The following is a 14,873-nucleotide window of genomic DNA, read 5'->3' on the forward strand; positions in this document are numbered from 1 at the left end:
TACCATAGCCTGGATGATCACAGTGAATCTACAAGCGCTTATCCATAATTTTTAGAAATCTTCATTTTTATGCTTGACGGTTTCTATATTCATTTTTTTTCTCATGATTTTACAAATTAAAAAAACCCCTCTCATAAATCATTCAGCCATTTCTGAGTATCTGTGGAGTGGAAAACGTACACATTTAAAATAACATTCTTCTCACTTTTCTTTTGGATCAGCCCTCTGTCTGGAATGGTTAGAGCTGAAATTTGAAATTTGGTAGAGAAACCTCCCTCATTGAGAAGAAGTGCCTTGGAGGGTTCCTCTGCAAATTGATTTTGATTTGAATGAGTTTTGAGTCTTTGAAAATCATACTTTGTACACATACACTACAGTGGCTGTGATTTTGGAGGACTTTTTAGGAACAAGTGGAATATAGGTAGGCTGTGGCACAGGAGGCATTACTTATCCATATATTGAAATATTCCGTGATCACGCACGCTGAATACCACAAAATGCACTTCTGTACTGTGCTGAGGATAAAACCAGGTCTATTTGCTCAGCTTGCAAGTTGTTCAGCACAAAAACGTGGCTGGGCAGATGAGGAGTGAATGAACCCACTCGAGGCCAGGATTTGGGGTTACTGTGCAACCCTCCTGCCTTGCAGTAGCTGCTGCAGCCTCTGTGCTGGGACGGCAGCTGCACCCCCGCGTGCTGCCTGTTGGGATACTGCAGCCATCGGTTCTGGATAAATACAAGTTTGCTGTTCCTGCCTTCACATGTCCATCTATCATCTCTAGCCCACAGGCAACCTGAACCGCTACGCACCAGACTGGGTGCTGTCTGCTGCTGCTCAGCTCAAGGAATTCAACGTGGCTTTTGGACACTCAGCAGACAGATCTGTACTCTCTGCATAGGAGGCTCACACGCTGTGAAAAGTTCTGCTCTTAACAGTATCTGCGTTACTTTTAAAGGAGATTTTGCTAGCTGGGCAATACTGGGGAGGCCTCTGCCGCGCACCTCATCTTTTATTTTGGACAGGGCAATGTGATGGTATCTAACAAAATACTTCCATGTAATAGAATTTGCTGCTTTATTTCCAAATCTTTTCCTCAAGCCCAGTAAATGCTATCACATATAATACCATATTGTATCTTTAAGTCCCATGGGCACTAAATGGTAATATCAAAACTACACTCAACCCAAACTTTGTCCCTCTGCATCCATGCATCATAATGCATCTTTGTTATACTGGGGCATGTTGCTGCCATTAGCTGAAGCACAAGTGAGAGCTGGTTTGGAGGGCTGTGATGCAAGATGGGTTCAGCAAGACAACGGGAACAGGTGGAGGGATGGGGCTCTTCATTTAAAATACTAATGCAGAGTTTACCTTCTGAGAATAGCCTAAAGGAGCTCAGTTTGTTTAGTCTGGCACAGTGAAAGCTGTAATAGCTCTATTACTGCATCAAGGGGACAGACTGAAGGAAAGGCAGGAAGCTGTTTAAATTATAGCGGTGTTGGCACAAGAACAAATGAGTATAAACTGGCCACGTGCAGCATCAGGCTGGAAAGCAGAAGACTCTCCCTTGTCGATGAGGGAGGGTTTTGGAGCCTCCTCCCAATCAGGAGGGTCTTGGCCAAACACTTACTGGTGTAAAATGGAGTTCACCCCTTGGCTGACCCGGGCAGCAGCCTTGGCACTGCAACTCCAAGTGCCACCTCCCGCCCAGTCCACAGCTCCTGGTCACGTAATGCTTATCTTACACACCTTGCTTCAAAATATTAGTTACATGTACGTAGCATTTTGCTATTATGTATGATTTGGCACATACTATGATCTGCATCATAAGCTACACTGTGCTGCATACATATGGATTTTACATATGACAATAACCAAAGAGTATTAGTGAAAAATTGCTCTTGTTCAGAACTCACATTGCATCCTGATCCTTCAGAAACACGTATATGCCCTTAACTTCACATGAGTAAGTTTTACTGTACTGGGAAATAATTGCATATAAAGAAGTTAAACATGCATGAACATATGTAATATTAAAGCTTCAGGCAGTTTTGTTATTGACCACCCCAGCTCCACAATTAGACTTCTGGGAAAGTGTGATGATAGCTGAAAGAAAAATGCATGGTGAACTGATAATTTTTTTCCCCTCTTCAGTCAATAGCATTGACCTATAGTCCACACGTATTTCTGCATCTCATAGCCACTCAACCCATTTTACCCTATCCAGTATGCTATTACATGAAATACCAAGGTAAGGCTAAAAAAGCACTCCTTCATCTGCAAAACCTTGTAGCAGTACATTTTAACTTGGAAGGTGTCCCAAAAAACATACTGTAGAAACATTACTGGAAACCATGAGCCTTTATTATTGATGCATTTTGGAAAATTTTGTGGAATTTGGCAGCTGTTTTTGCCAACAGCAGTTCTACGACTTGTGTTGTGCCAGACCCTGCAGGACAGCGAAGGGCTGAAGGATGGACGGGAATGGAGGAGGGAAACCAGTCCTCCGGACATGCACACACGTGGAGCTGGAAAGCAGGACGAGGACAGGCCATGAAACGAAAGGGAAAAATGTAGCATGGGCCTTATAAGCAACTCACGTGATTTGGCACAATCTGACCAGAGGGAAATTGCAGACAGAGATATTACACCTGAGCCAGCAACTCACTCTAAGTACTACATAGGTCCAAAATATAGAAATAACTAAACAGGCATAACATGGACTGGATCAAAAGTTAATAAAACCTTCTTTATTCAGGATCTAACTTAAAGCTGGATACACATTAAAGGGAAAGTAAAACAAACAAAAAAAAAAGAGTAGAAAAAACAAAATAAGTGAAGGCATAAAAGATATCCAAGTTGCTATGGGACTTCTGTAACTGTTACCTTTAAGTCCTTTCCAGCCAGAAGCAGGACATGACGGGCCAATTGACAAGCTTGACGAAGCCCTTGAATCTGATCTTCATTCTTAATTTCTATGTCATCCCCCCAGTCTGGTAGAATGCCTGTCGTCACATAGTCTGGCTTCTTTATGTGCTTAGAGAAAAAGGATTGAAAATGAAGATCAGAAAACTGAGCATGACAATGGGATCATTTTCTCAGATACTGCCTCCTGCTTCATGGCAGCTTGCCCTTTCTGTCGTAGTATCGACCTTCCTAAGCCATCAGGGCAAACCCTCAAGGCTGCCTCAGTATTTCTTCCACTGCCCTTTTGAACTTAACATTGCCTGTTACTACTGACTTGTACAGTCTGTTAACCTTCCAGGGCTGAAACCCCAGATAGTGCACCCAACTTCCAGCACAGACAGCCGCAAGTTTTAAAACAGTGAGAAAGGGATTTAAAAACTCTTTCATTTTATTTTGCAAATAGGCACATTTTTTAAAAAAGGCACTAAACACTAGAAATGATGGGACAAATGTACAGAATTAGGTTCAAATATTAAACTGATCAAATCCTCAGTTTCTCACTCAGATGAAACTCCTGTTAACTTCCACGAGATTGTTTTTTGACTGAGAACCTTAGGATTTAACTTACTTTAATTTAGAGGTTTTACCTATTAATCTAGGTCATATGCTACCCATCTACAATACTATGCGAAGGTGTCCAAATTCGCTGTGTCAAGGAAAGTGTAATAAATTTTCTTTTTTTTCTGCCCAGAAAGTTCTCAGCAATCATGTAGAAGTAAAATTTCACTCCTGTTTTTTTAAAATCCACAATAATTTCTTGACAACTGTATGAACACAACAAACTAATAATAACTGTAACATCTTGCACAGAGATGGAAATGGACTTTCTCTTGGAGAGCCAGGGGCTGCTTCACTGGCTGGGGCAGGGTCCCTTCGTCCACCACAGCCAGGCCATGGGGCAAGTTTTGCACTGACTTCACAACATACAGAATCAGGCTGGTGGGCAAAAACCAAAGTGGGTACTTGGGCTGTACACAGCAAGACCATACAACATCAGACTGTACGAGTGAGGAAAGGCAGTGCAACCAATTAGCTCTAGTGGGACTTTAAATAGGAAGATTTTTTATTCCTACAGGTATTTCATTTCTACTCTGATGAAAAGTGAAACTATCTTCAGTGGATTCAGGTCAACAGAATTTCAGATTTACATTTCATTCAAATTAATGGCATATCAACCCTAGCAACATCCTATTGCATAGTTTGGGACTTAATTTAGAAGAAAAAAAATTACATTTGCTGTATTAGCAACTCTGGCTTTCCCCTGATCTAGTAACTGCTGAGACCTGACTGTGCTGACCTGTCAGATCTGTTAAGGGAGAAGCCCAAAGCAGCAGACACGCAAGTCTGTGTATGCAGCTTCACACGTTATTACAATGTGATTTTGGGCATACTCTCTATAAAGTAATCACTTTGCCCTCAAGTTTTCAGAGTTGAAGGATTGGACTGATTTTTACACAGTCTGAGAACCCTGAGATCTGTGAAGACAACTTTTCAGTGTGACAACATATTTCTCCATCTTCATCCTAAAAGAAGCAGCTAAATACAGAAAAAAAAACCCCAAAACTTTTTAAGTGCTATAATTTTTAAACCTTCAAAAATACATAAAGCATGTAACCCTTTGTTCTCCCTGCACACAGAGTTTTCACAGCCTTTTAGGTGTAGAAGCCCTACATACCGCACCCTTATTTACTTTCCTATCTAACAACTTTTTACTATTTCTGGCCCATGGAAATACCTCATATTTTGCATACGAAATTTATAATCAAATGAAAAATAAAATTTAAAGAAGTACTAATACACATCCTGAAAAGCACTGTTTAGAAAGGGTACCTTGGTTTTCTTTTGGGTAAAGGAAACATACTAAGCAGTTAATCTGTAAGCTGTAAATAAACAAAAAAAAAGGAAGGGAAAGAGGGAAGAGAAGGGAAGGGAACAGAAAGGGAAGGAAACAGAAAGGAGAGGAAAGGAACCTAGGAAAGGAAAGGAACGGAACCTAGGAATGAAACACAGGCTAAAATTGCATGAAAAAGGTCCTTTTGAGTTTAGAACGTGCAGTGGGGTTGCATGGCAGCTACCAGCAGGTATTCTGTGTTCTCTTCCTAAATCTGACAAAACCAATTAGCAAAACTTTCAGTAGAATGTAAATAGTATTATAATCAGCTTGCTAGAGATTTATACATAAAAGGACTCAGACCATCATGAATGATTCCTACTGACTTTTGGTAGGACCGACTGTAATTGTCCAAAATGAGAGTCTGGGCCCAGAAGTGCTAAGTGCTGACAGATGATTATAATATTCCACATTTATACTACCGTAACTGAATGAGCCCTGGGTTTAAACTCCCTAATAATGAGATATGCCACCGTGTAGGCATGGCAGGCAGCTGAAAACGCATCTCGCCAATGCTTCTATTCCAAATACCAGACCAAGCCACAGGATGGTGATCGAAACCTCCAGCTACTGGACAGCAAATACACTTGAACATGCCTACAGTCGAACTTTATATTGACTGAAGAACAGATTAGATAATAGAAATTGCAATACCTTAGGAACTGGGTGAGCTGGAGAAACCATGGCTGGCCAAACTACACTATAAGCAGTATTTCTTTGTCTCTGAAAAAAGAAGCATCTTCGCTGCTGATTGCTTGGCTGCCTATGCAGGTAGACATGATCACACGAAGAAAAGATTATGTGGCAGCCAGTCACAGAACCTGTTAACAGAGAAATTAAAAACGGTAAACCTTTTTTTCTGCTACCACATCACAAAATGGAAAGTAGGTAAAAAGAAAGGCATCATGTGCAACAAACCACAGAACTCATGTAGCAGCCAAGGGCAGTTCAAATTGTTCCAATCTTGTGCTGTTAAAGACAGAGCATTAACATTGAGAAGCAATGAGAACAAAAAACCTCCCCAAACAACACATTGAAGCTTTATAAAATACCAGTTCTATTTTGGTTCGGTGCATTAAAAAGTAGCGTGGAGACATTCTCCAAAGCTCACAGCCAGGAGTGATGCTCCCACTGGCCCCTGCTTGCCGCAATTTGCACGGCTAGAAGCTGCACTGTTCACGGCAATGGGAAACGGTGAATAAGGGACAATGCAAGAAAAGAGGTGAGAAAAAAATGATTTAATGTTGATTTCAGGCACCTGCATTTTTGCTGAACCAGTCACACATTTGAGCATAACTGAGTTAATCTTGTGGCAGACACAAGGAACAGGGTTCAGTTTGTCCTGCCTAGCAGGGCAACGGGACACACTTCAAGAGATGCTTTTAATCTTGGCCAAAGGCAATTGAAGGGATTAAAATTTGTAACTGACTTGGAATATTCTAATCAGATTTCCATGTAAGACACATGGGAATTCAGGATGACAGTTCATCAGAGTATTCATTGCTCAAACTTAGTTGTTGGGCAACGACACATTTTGCCTCAAAAAAAAAAAAATAATAAAAAGGAAGGAAAAAAAAAGGAACGAGAAAGGCATCGAGGCCCAAAGGTTGTCAGAGACATCAAAATCAAAATAATGCATCACAAAAGACAATGCTAGCATCACAACCGGGAAATATACTCAATTCAAAAGGATTATTGACACTGCCCAATTAAACTACAATTACATGTAGTGCATATTTCCATTACTCAAACATTCTACAATCTAAACAGAAGGGTTTTTTGAAATGTAAGTTTCACATAATAGTTAATCTGCTTCTGAAAAATGTCATATGTATATAAACACAAGAGCAATCTTTTGTGGCAACTAACCCATATGAATAAATTTAGCAAAAAGAAAGTGGTTTCATTTAAACAGAAGTAACTAATTTTTTTTTAATCCCAGAAATTAAGAAAATAATCTATTGCACATTTCGTAACTATGTAGAAATGATTTATTTTTTACTTTATAAGAAAAGCTTCTTCTGTAACTTGCATATTTTTATTGTCCCTTCCTTTGGTTGCATTTATCATATCCAGATGCAGAAGTTTTCCTTCCACATGCACACTTGGCTTCATAGACAGCCCTTTTACCACATTCCATGATATACAGGAGATTCAAGTTACACACCTTTTTTGGAGCCCCAACTCAGAATGAATTAAGAGTTGCACAGGGTTTGCTTTAGAAGTGTTTCCGACTGTCTCTTTGCACACTGATCAGTGCTATGTTTACTTACGAATATCAGAATTTGTATAACACCTGGAAAGTTGTAGAGACTTTTACTCAATGCAAGCAAATCTTTATTGTTGTTTTAGATTGGCTGTAAGTACTATGGTGGAGTTGGAGAGTGAAGCTCAGATCAAGCTCTCCGTAGTATAAGCTGGTACCCCAATGGATGTTGCCTCCTTCAAGTGTCTCCATGGAAGTGGGGCTGCTCAGTTAACCGAGGGTGGATTGGTTTGGTGATGTTTTATCATTTAACCAACAAGCTCGTCATCTACTGCTTCCCTAGGGTCTCCTTCACAAGAAAAATAATCATTGTCCATTTAAAAAATAAAAAATCTGAGCCATCTAACCTGCACAATGTAAAAGTGCATCCAAAGACTCCAAAGCATCCTACAAACTCCCTGGCCAGTTTGCATTCCTTTCTGGAAGCTGAAAGCACAGAATTTGCTGGGGCAGCAACTTTTGGGTCATGAGAAGTAGTAATCAGTCCACCAGTGTAAGCTGAGTTAGCTCTTCTACCGAGCGCAGTGCAAGTACCTTGCTCTTATCGCAGCTGAAGGCATTATAAGTAAACTGAAAACCCACACTCACTGACGTGGTCAGCTAAAGTCCATGTGGATATCAATGTGTGAACATGTATTTCAAATGCCCTCCGTGACACACAGCGTGCTGCCCAAGCACCTAGTCTACCACATTGAAGTTTAACTGGGGAAGGTACAAGTGTGCTTGTCAATTATCAACAGTAAAACTCCAAATGTCCCAAATACACATTATTAAATACATTAAACCAGTTTATACTCATGGGTGCATACGTATTGACTATCCCACGTTCAGAAGGGATACCTTTTTATTTGGAATAAAATTTTTACCTCTATTTTCCCAAAGATACACTGTAAGTGTTGTCACAAGATTACAGGATAATAAGGTACTGTAGTCTGTTGTTATTCTACTAACTATTCATTACAAACCAGATGCATACAAAAATATCTACTACTTGAACAGGTGAAATGCGACAACCAAATAAATATCACCACAGTATAAAAAGACTCCTATAATACAACGCAAGAATTATAAACACTGGACAACCAAACCTTTATTTGGAATATAAAAAATTACAACAGAAAACATTCTCCTAGAAAGTAAAAATAAAATGAAATAAAGTGGCATTAAAACATAATGAAGTTACTGTTCTATAATGAAAATCTGGACTACATCCACACACTTCCTTCCTTAAGAAGGCCTTCCTAATGTCTCCACAGCTCCTTTTATTTTTTAAGCTCCCATATTCACAGCTAATTCGATATAGCAACATCATCAATCACTGGAGACAGGAACAACTGGCTGTATTCTCCACGTCTGGCTCAGATATCCCCTCCTCCCCATGCCTTACACCTACCAAAGCTTTTCTCAGTGCCTTAGTTACTTCTGCAACACTGGCGCTCAGGCACATAATTTTTGTTAAGCTTTCTGTGAATATTAATTACTGCAAGAGAGTTTATAAGTGTGGGGTTTGTGCAGCTTCCAGTGGAACCTGCAGCCGTCGGAGCGAGCCCTGGGTTTGAGGCTGGGCAGTTGGTAACACACCAGCACAGCCGGGACGCAAAGTTGACCCTTCATGTGTTTCTTCTCTCCCCCAACAGCGTGGCTATGTCACTTGCCACAAACAGCAGAATGTTTACTATCAGCTGCAATAAGAAGAATTATCAGCAGCGTAACTGAAATCACATCAGCAGACACGACGTACGAGCACAGATTACAGAGAACTGCTCCCCTGACTCGCAGTGACTCACCCCGCGCCATGTGCCACACGCGTGTCCTGCCGGAGCCGCTGGATTCCGCAGCATACCTTCCAGACCTTAATTTGTACTAATAAAATAAATACACACTGCGAGCTTTTGTGAATTACCAGATGAATTTATCTTGTGTGGAGATTACGTTTTCTTTTTCTTTTAAATGAGTCAGCCAAAGGGGCTGAATACAGAATTCAAGTGAGATGATGGGTGGGAGCATTTTAAGTGACTGATTTTGCAGCACAATGTGCCCTATATTTATTAGCCTTTTACTCTAGGTCTATTTTAATTGTTATCTGTTCATGCATGCTACACTATATAATGAAATGCTCCCATTTCACTCACAGAGTAGAGAGTTTTTTATGTGTATCTCTATTAATGACCCTTAATTAAGTTGATTTTAGTCATTTAAATGCGATTTCCCTCTGGTCAAGAAGTATTTTTAAAGGGAGATGTTGGAAATGAACTCTCACGTAAGCCCTTTTCTAATGCTTCTTGTTTAACAGTTACAGCAATTTATCTGCTATGTTTTCAATTAACGAGGTATGGAGTAGCCATGCAAAAAACTGCTCATCTACATAATTCATCAAATGTGATTGTAAGCAACCATTTTTCTAGTATTTCTTTTTGAAAGAATTCAAATTTCCAAGCAATCAGCAAAAATGTTACCGAAGCGTAATCTTCATGGCAGATCTAAGCTACAATAAATACAATGGTACATCTTGAAAGAGCCAAGAAATAAAATGAACATATTTTAAAATAATTTTGTCATAGTATCAACAGAAGCACAGTACCAAAATTATTTAGGATTACAAGAATTAATATCCAACCAATTTAGGAAATAAAAACAACTTGCTCTTGACAAAGTAAATCTTATTGAATATATATGAACAATTAACAACATCAAAAGCCTTGTTCTGATAACTCTTTTCAAAATATGTGAATATTTTTCTTTAAACTGAAAAAAAAATGACTGTGGAGATTTTCTTGGTATATATGCATTTGAGTATAAAACGCTAGAGATCTTTAATTTGGCTTGTCAGGTCACTTTTATAATATATCATCATTTTGCTTCTTGTACAAGTGTTCATTTTGCTGAAACTTCAGAGGAATAAAGTTTAAAGTGAGGTATTAAAAATCACTAGGGGTAACAATATGTGGAATCCAACCAGTGCAACTAGGGAAGAACATACAGTTTTTTACAGTTAATTAACAAATGTTCCTATTTTTCAATCTGAAATAATGGCTGTGGTTTTAAAGATCTCTACTTGTAATTGTAATTCTGTCTAATAAAACACTGACTTTGTAATCCCCATATTGCAAAGGTACATCCAAGCTTCAAAAACAGGATAGGAAAGATTAAAGAATCTCTCCAACTGTGTAACCTGTGTAGCAGAAGAGCAGCTCACATTTCACAAGCAATAACCTGTGCATTTGCTATGAAAAAAATAAGGGGGGAAAAAAGAACAACATAGGGAAATGCCTGAGGCAGGAGTAGAAATGGATTGGGCAAAGCAGGAGGACAAGAGCCCTTGAAATTAAACAAAAGCAAATTCATTCTGTTGACAGATGTTGATTACATCAAAGCTAAGAAAGAACTTTTTTTCCCCCCCCCTTTTTTGCAACTAATATCTCCACGTTTTCTGTACGTTAAGGATATAACATATCTTAATCAACATAACCCAACATGTAATAATTTTTAAATTGGGTAAAAGTATATTGTAAAGAGGTCTTAACGACAGGCTTCTCCAAACAAAAGTGCATTCACATGGTCATGTCTGCATACCCGTGCTGGTCACGCCATCACCAGCCCCTTACTTCCAGGGGTTAACTGCTCTGGCAGCCAAATAAAATACAGAGCGCGCTGTGTAATTATGGAGACAGTCAAAGGGCAGACTCTATTTTGAAATCTATTTGCACAGACAAGGTCTTCCAATTTCGCTTACAGGAAACAAGCTGGTAAAGGGGGTCTCCTCCTCTCCAGATGCTTTCCACACTTTTTTCCCACATCAGGAAATCAGGGACATGGACACCATGCAGCACTGTTTCCTGGATTGTAGGACTATGTCATTACAAGAAGAGCAAGTCCATGCTCGTGAGAAATATTTCCTCCTAATTGCCCATATTAAGGGAAAGCAAAACCCACAAGGACTACTGAAAATGTGACTAGCAGCAATTTGTAAACAGGACACAGCCACAGCTGTCATGATGGTACTGGAAAAGAGAAAACAGAAATGAAAGGGTAAAAACACTCTGGTTTTAATAGCATGATTGGAGAAATGAAATATTCATCAGGATAGATATGACTTCAGTTACAACAGCAACACGTTTGTGAAACCCTCCTCAACAGCATGCTTATGACTGTACCCTGATAAACCAAAATGCAGACCAGTCTCTTGCAAACACTATGTTCTAATTGGCATTGTTTTCTTTAATTATTGAAATTAACTGGAAATTAACAACAGAAGTAGTTTAGTTAATAAAGGCATTAACAGAATTGCTGTTCTCATTACGCTCATAAAAACCTATAAAGCAAGGCAATGGCCAAACGCTGAGCGACTCCAGGGGAGCAGAGTCAGTCCCTCTGCCGGCACCGCTGCGGCTCCTCCATGACATGGGAAAAAGTCATGTTTGGCCCTCAGGACCAGCTACGCTCCCTTCTTATTATAGTTTTGCTCTTACTTCATGGAGGGTGGAACCCAGTAATTTGTTTGCTGTATGCTAATACAAAGGACTTCTAAAATTGGTTGTAAATTTATAAACTACATGGAAATACATTCTTGTGTGGCTTTCCTTATTATGACTCAGTCTAGACCAGCATACTAAAATGATGAATCGGTGTCTTCTGCAATAATGCCATTCTTCTAATTCATTATTCAATAAAACTTAGGGCCAACAAAATAGCTGTTCTACAAGTTGGTAAACTGGGAAAGCACAGAGAATCAGAACCTCTTCTATTTACAGGAAGGATGACAGCCTAAGGGTACTTCATCCCAATAATAACAACATTCAAGCAATGGTGCCCAGGTCATGACAAGCCATGACCCTCCCCATAGCTCCTGCAGGAAGCTGCCTCGGTGCCACCTTTTATCAGCAGCAACCGACAGTGCAACTTTAACAACAAGTAGAAAAGGAAAAATTAATTTTATATCCTCAAAAAGCTCTTAAACCAACTGAGCAGTTGTGTATATGTATATGTGTACATATATATATATATTTGTATATATACACACACACACACAGAGTCACGCCAAACCAGTATAAAAAATTAAAGTCACTGATTGAGTAAAATTCTGGTATCATTAAACAGCACTTTCTCATTTTATTATAGGACTTAAAAAATAGAGAGTACAATCTAACTATATCTGAATGATATTCTTTCATATACCAAAGGAAATTAATTGTTACAGAAAATGGGACTGGGCTGTGCAGGCTTAACTTTGGGAACAGGGCATTGCAGTTCTCCAACAGAGCTTTCTGCCCTAGTGTTATTTCTACCATATTTTCCCTCTCGGATAGAGTAACAGAGTAGAAAATAAAAAGAAATTGTTGCCTAATTAAGTGTCACAGCAAAATAAACAAGTTAGATACAAAAGCTGGACAAAGCAATATTAAGACTTTCACACACAGTTAATATGAGGGGAATTTAGGCTCCAGATCACACCATCTGGCAAGTTTCAACTTCTGTGACTAGCAGGAGAAACATTCCTCTTATGTTACCGCATTCCTATATTGCGTACATTAATTTATCATAAAATGAATAAATTAGAATGAGAAACATATCTGCTCAGGTTTGCATATTTAAATACATATTTCAGTCACTTTCTATCTATCTTTAGTTTTTTTAAAAGATCAGAGAAATTACTTTCGTTTGAAAGATTGGCCATTGTATTAGTTATTTTGACTTTACAGGGAAGTAGCAACTGTTAGAACAAGTTACTCAGTTTAAAAAATAGCAGTTGTTTCAGGTTAAACAAATAAGCTTTTCAGATAGTCCTTACGCGCACACACACACACAATACCAAATCTTGTTGTTAATATACACCCACCCACAGCTTTAACATCCATTGAATGCTACGGGGATAAAATCTTTTCAGGTGCTCTGTAAAACAACTGTTTTTCAACTGGCATGTTTGTGTCCTATATACACACCCGATAAGGTATTAAATGTTAAAAATAACCCCTGCTTTAACCTCTTAAATTTCCAGCTGAAAAGGAAAAAATATGTCTGAATCACCACCAAAAAACCAACCAACTAACCAAAATGTTTCCCACAGAAACCCTTTCAGTGGGTGAGCAAGGCTGCTGAAATCAGAGCAGTCTTTGCACAGAAAATTTAGGAGTGCTCCTGAATAGTGTATCAGGATCCACCACGTAGCCTGAGACACGGGAAGAGAATGGGCAGTCAGGAGTCTTTTTCCTGCACAAAATATAAGACCCATTGCAATAATTATTTTCAATACACCTGCAGCCAAATCTCTAAAATTACAAGATGACTCCTGAATCATGAGCCAGTCTTACCTCAAAATTTTAAGAAATGTGTACACTGCTAGCAATTTTGGGATTAATACCTTAACAAAATAAGACTACATTACTACTCGTTTGGTAAAAACGACAGCCAGCAGTGTTTCTTGCCATGTATTAAATGTTGTTAACTACTTTTATTGTCTTGATTTTACATGAAAACACAAGTTACATTACGCCAGTGAGTCTTTACTGAGAAAACATGTACGTGTCCTTTGCTAGAGTGAAGAACGTAAGGTTGGAGAATTATATCCTACAGCCTCGACCTCAAAATACATGAGGTCTAAACTACTAAACTACTGCAGTGGTGGTGAAAGCAAGCTCTTTTTTTTTTTTTTCAATAAGATGCTCTACTCAAGGATGATGCTCCAATCAAGAGCTTGCTGCAGATAACTTGTAGCATCCTTATGAAAAATATTTATTTTTAAATCTGTCAGTTATTAGTATGTGCTATTAATGCATAACTTGAAATCTTATTCATAAACATTTGGGTCACAAAATTAATTCTAATGATAGGATTATGGATCAAATTGGAAGAGTAAGGTACAATGTTTGGGAGCTGTTTTAATTTTATTTTTTTAAATACCTTTTACTTATCTCTGTGCTTAACATTTACAAAGACCTCTTTCTTATCATAAAAGTCCCTGTTTATCAAACAGCGATGCAGGAAGAAGTTGTTTACATTTTCAGAAGTACCAACATGCATCACGTGCGACAAAAAGACCCAAGCACTCCATAAGAAATGCTCAATCACTGTCAATCATAAGCAGTAAAATATACATAAACCAAAGCATGTGGTGTGAACTATATTAGATTCAAACTGAACACAGAATTACAACTATCACAAACAAAAAACAAATAATTGCAAGTGACTCATAGGCCTATTTACACATCTCACCAAACTGCTGGAAAGGCAGGTAACCATAGAAACCTGAAAGCCTAAGTTCAGTACTTTAAAATTTGTATTTAGTTTAAAATGCTGAAAATGATGTTTCTATTTGATGAAATCCATATTTTTAAAGGCCTCAGGTTTTGCTTCAGTACTTAAATAAATGCTTAAAATTATTTCATCTCTTCGTTGCTAATAATTTGCCTTTTCCAATTGTTTTTATCCAAGTTAAAATTACAGTTTACTCTTAGTAATAGAAAATGTTACTATATTTTAATACTGCAAATTAGTATTTCTAACATTAGTGATTGAAATTAAAAATGAAATAAAACAAATACTCCTGCACTTACTATTAAATGTTTTGCATATAATGCTTCACACTAGCAAAAAAAAAAAAGACAAAAACAAAACTCAAATTAACTGTTAAAGCTGAAATACTAATAGCCTTTTCAACTTATAGTTCTTTTTCACTGAGTATTACAATTTGCATGGCTTAAAATTTAATACTGTGATTAGTACTCATGTCCTATATTTTACTTCATAATCTA

At 38.3% G+C, this 14,873-nt stretch overlaps 1 protein-coding gene across 2 annotated transcripts in view; it reads right to left on the bottom strand.

Moving 5' to 3' along the window:
- Positions 1-14,873, bottom strand: part of METAP1D (methionyl aminopeptidase type 1D, mitochondrial) — a 48,653-nt gene that overhangs the window by 16,330 nt on the left and 17,450 nt on the right. Inside the window, exons 1-3 of one of the 2 annotated variants that reach the window (XM_082057262.1) lie at positions 10,859-14,602; positions 5,514-5,680; positions 2,888-3,037 (exon numbers count right to left, since the gene is read on the bottom strand). In XM_082057262.1, coding sequence (XP_081913388.1) covers positions 2,888-3,037; positions 5,514-5,680; positions 10,859-10,922 — 381 coding nt within the window. In that variant the 5' untranslated portion in view covers positions 10,923-14,602. Of the gene's footprint in view, positions 1-2,887; positions 3,038-5,513; positions 5,681-10,858; positions 14,603-14,873 lie in introns of those variants that run through there. The other variant, XM_082057261.1, reaches the window with a different exon arrangement.

This window comes from Streptopelia decaocto, assembly GCF_964273445.1.
Source record: "Streptopelia decaocto genome assembly, chromosome: 6".
NCBI classification, from domain to species: Eukaryota; Metazoa; Chordata; class Aves; order Columbiformes; family Columbidae; genus Streptopelia; species Streptopelia decaocto.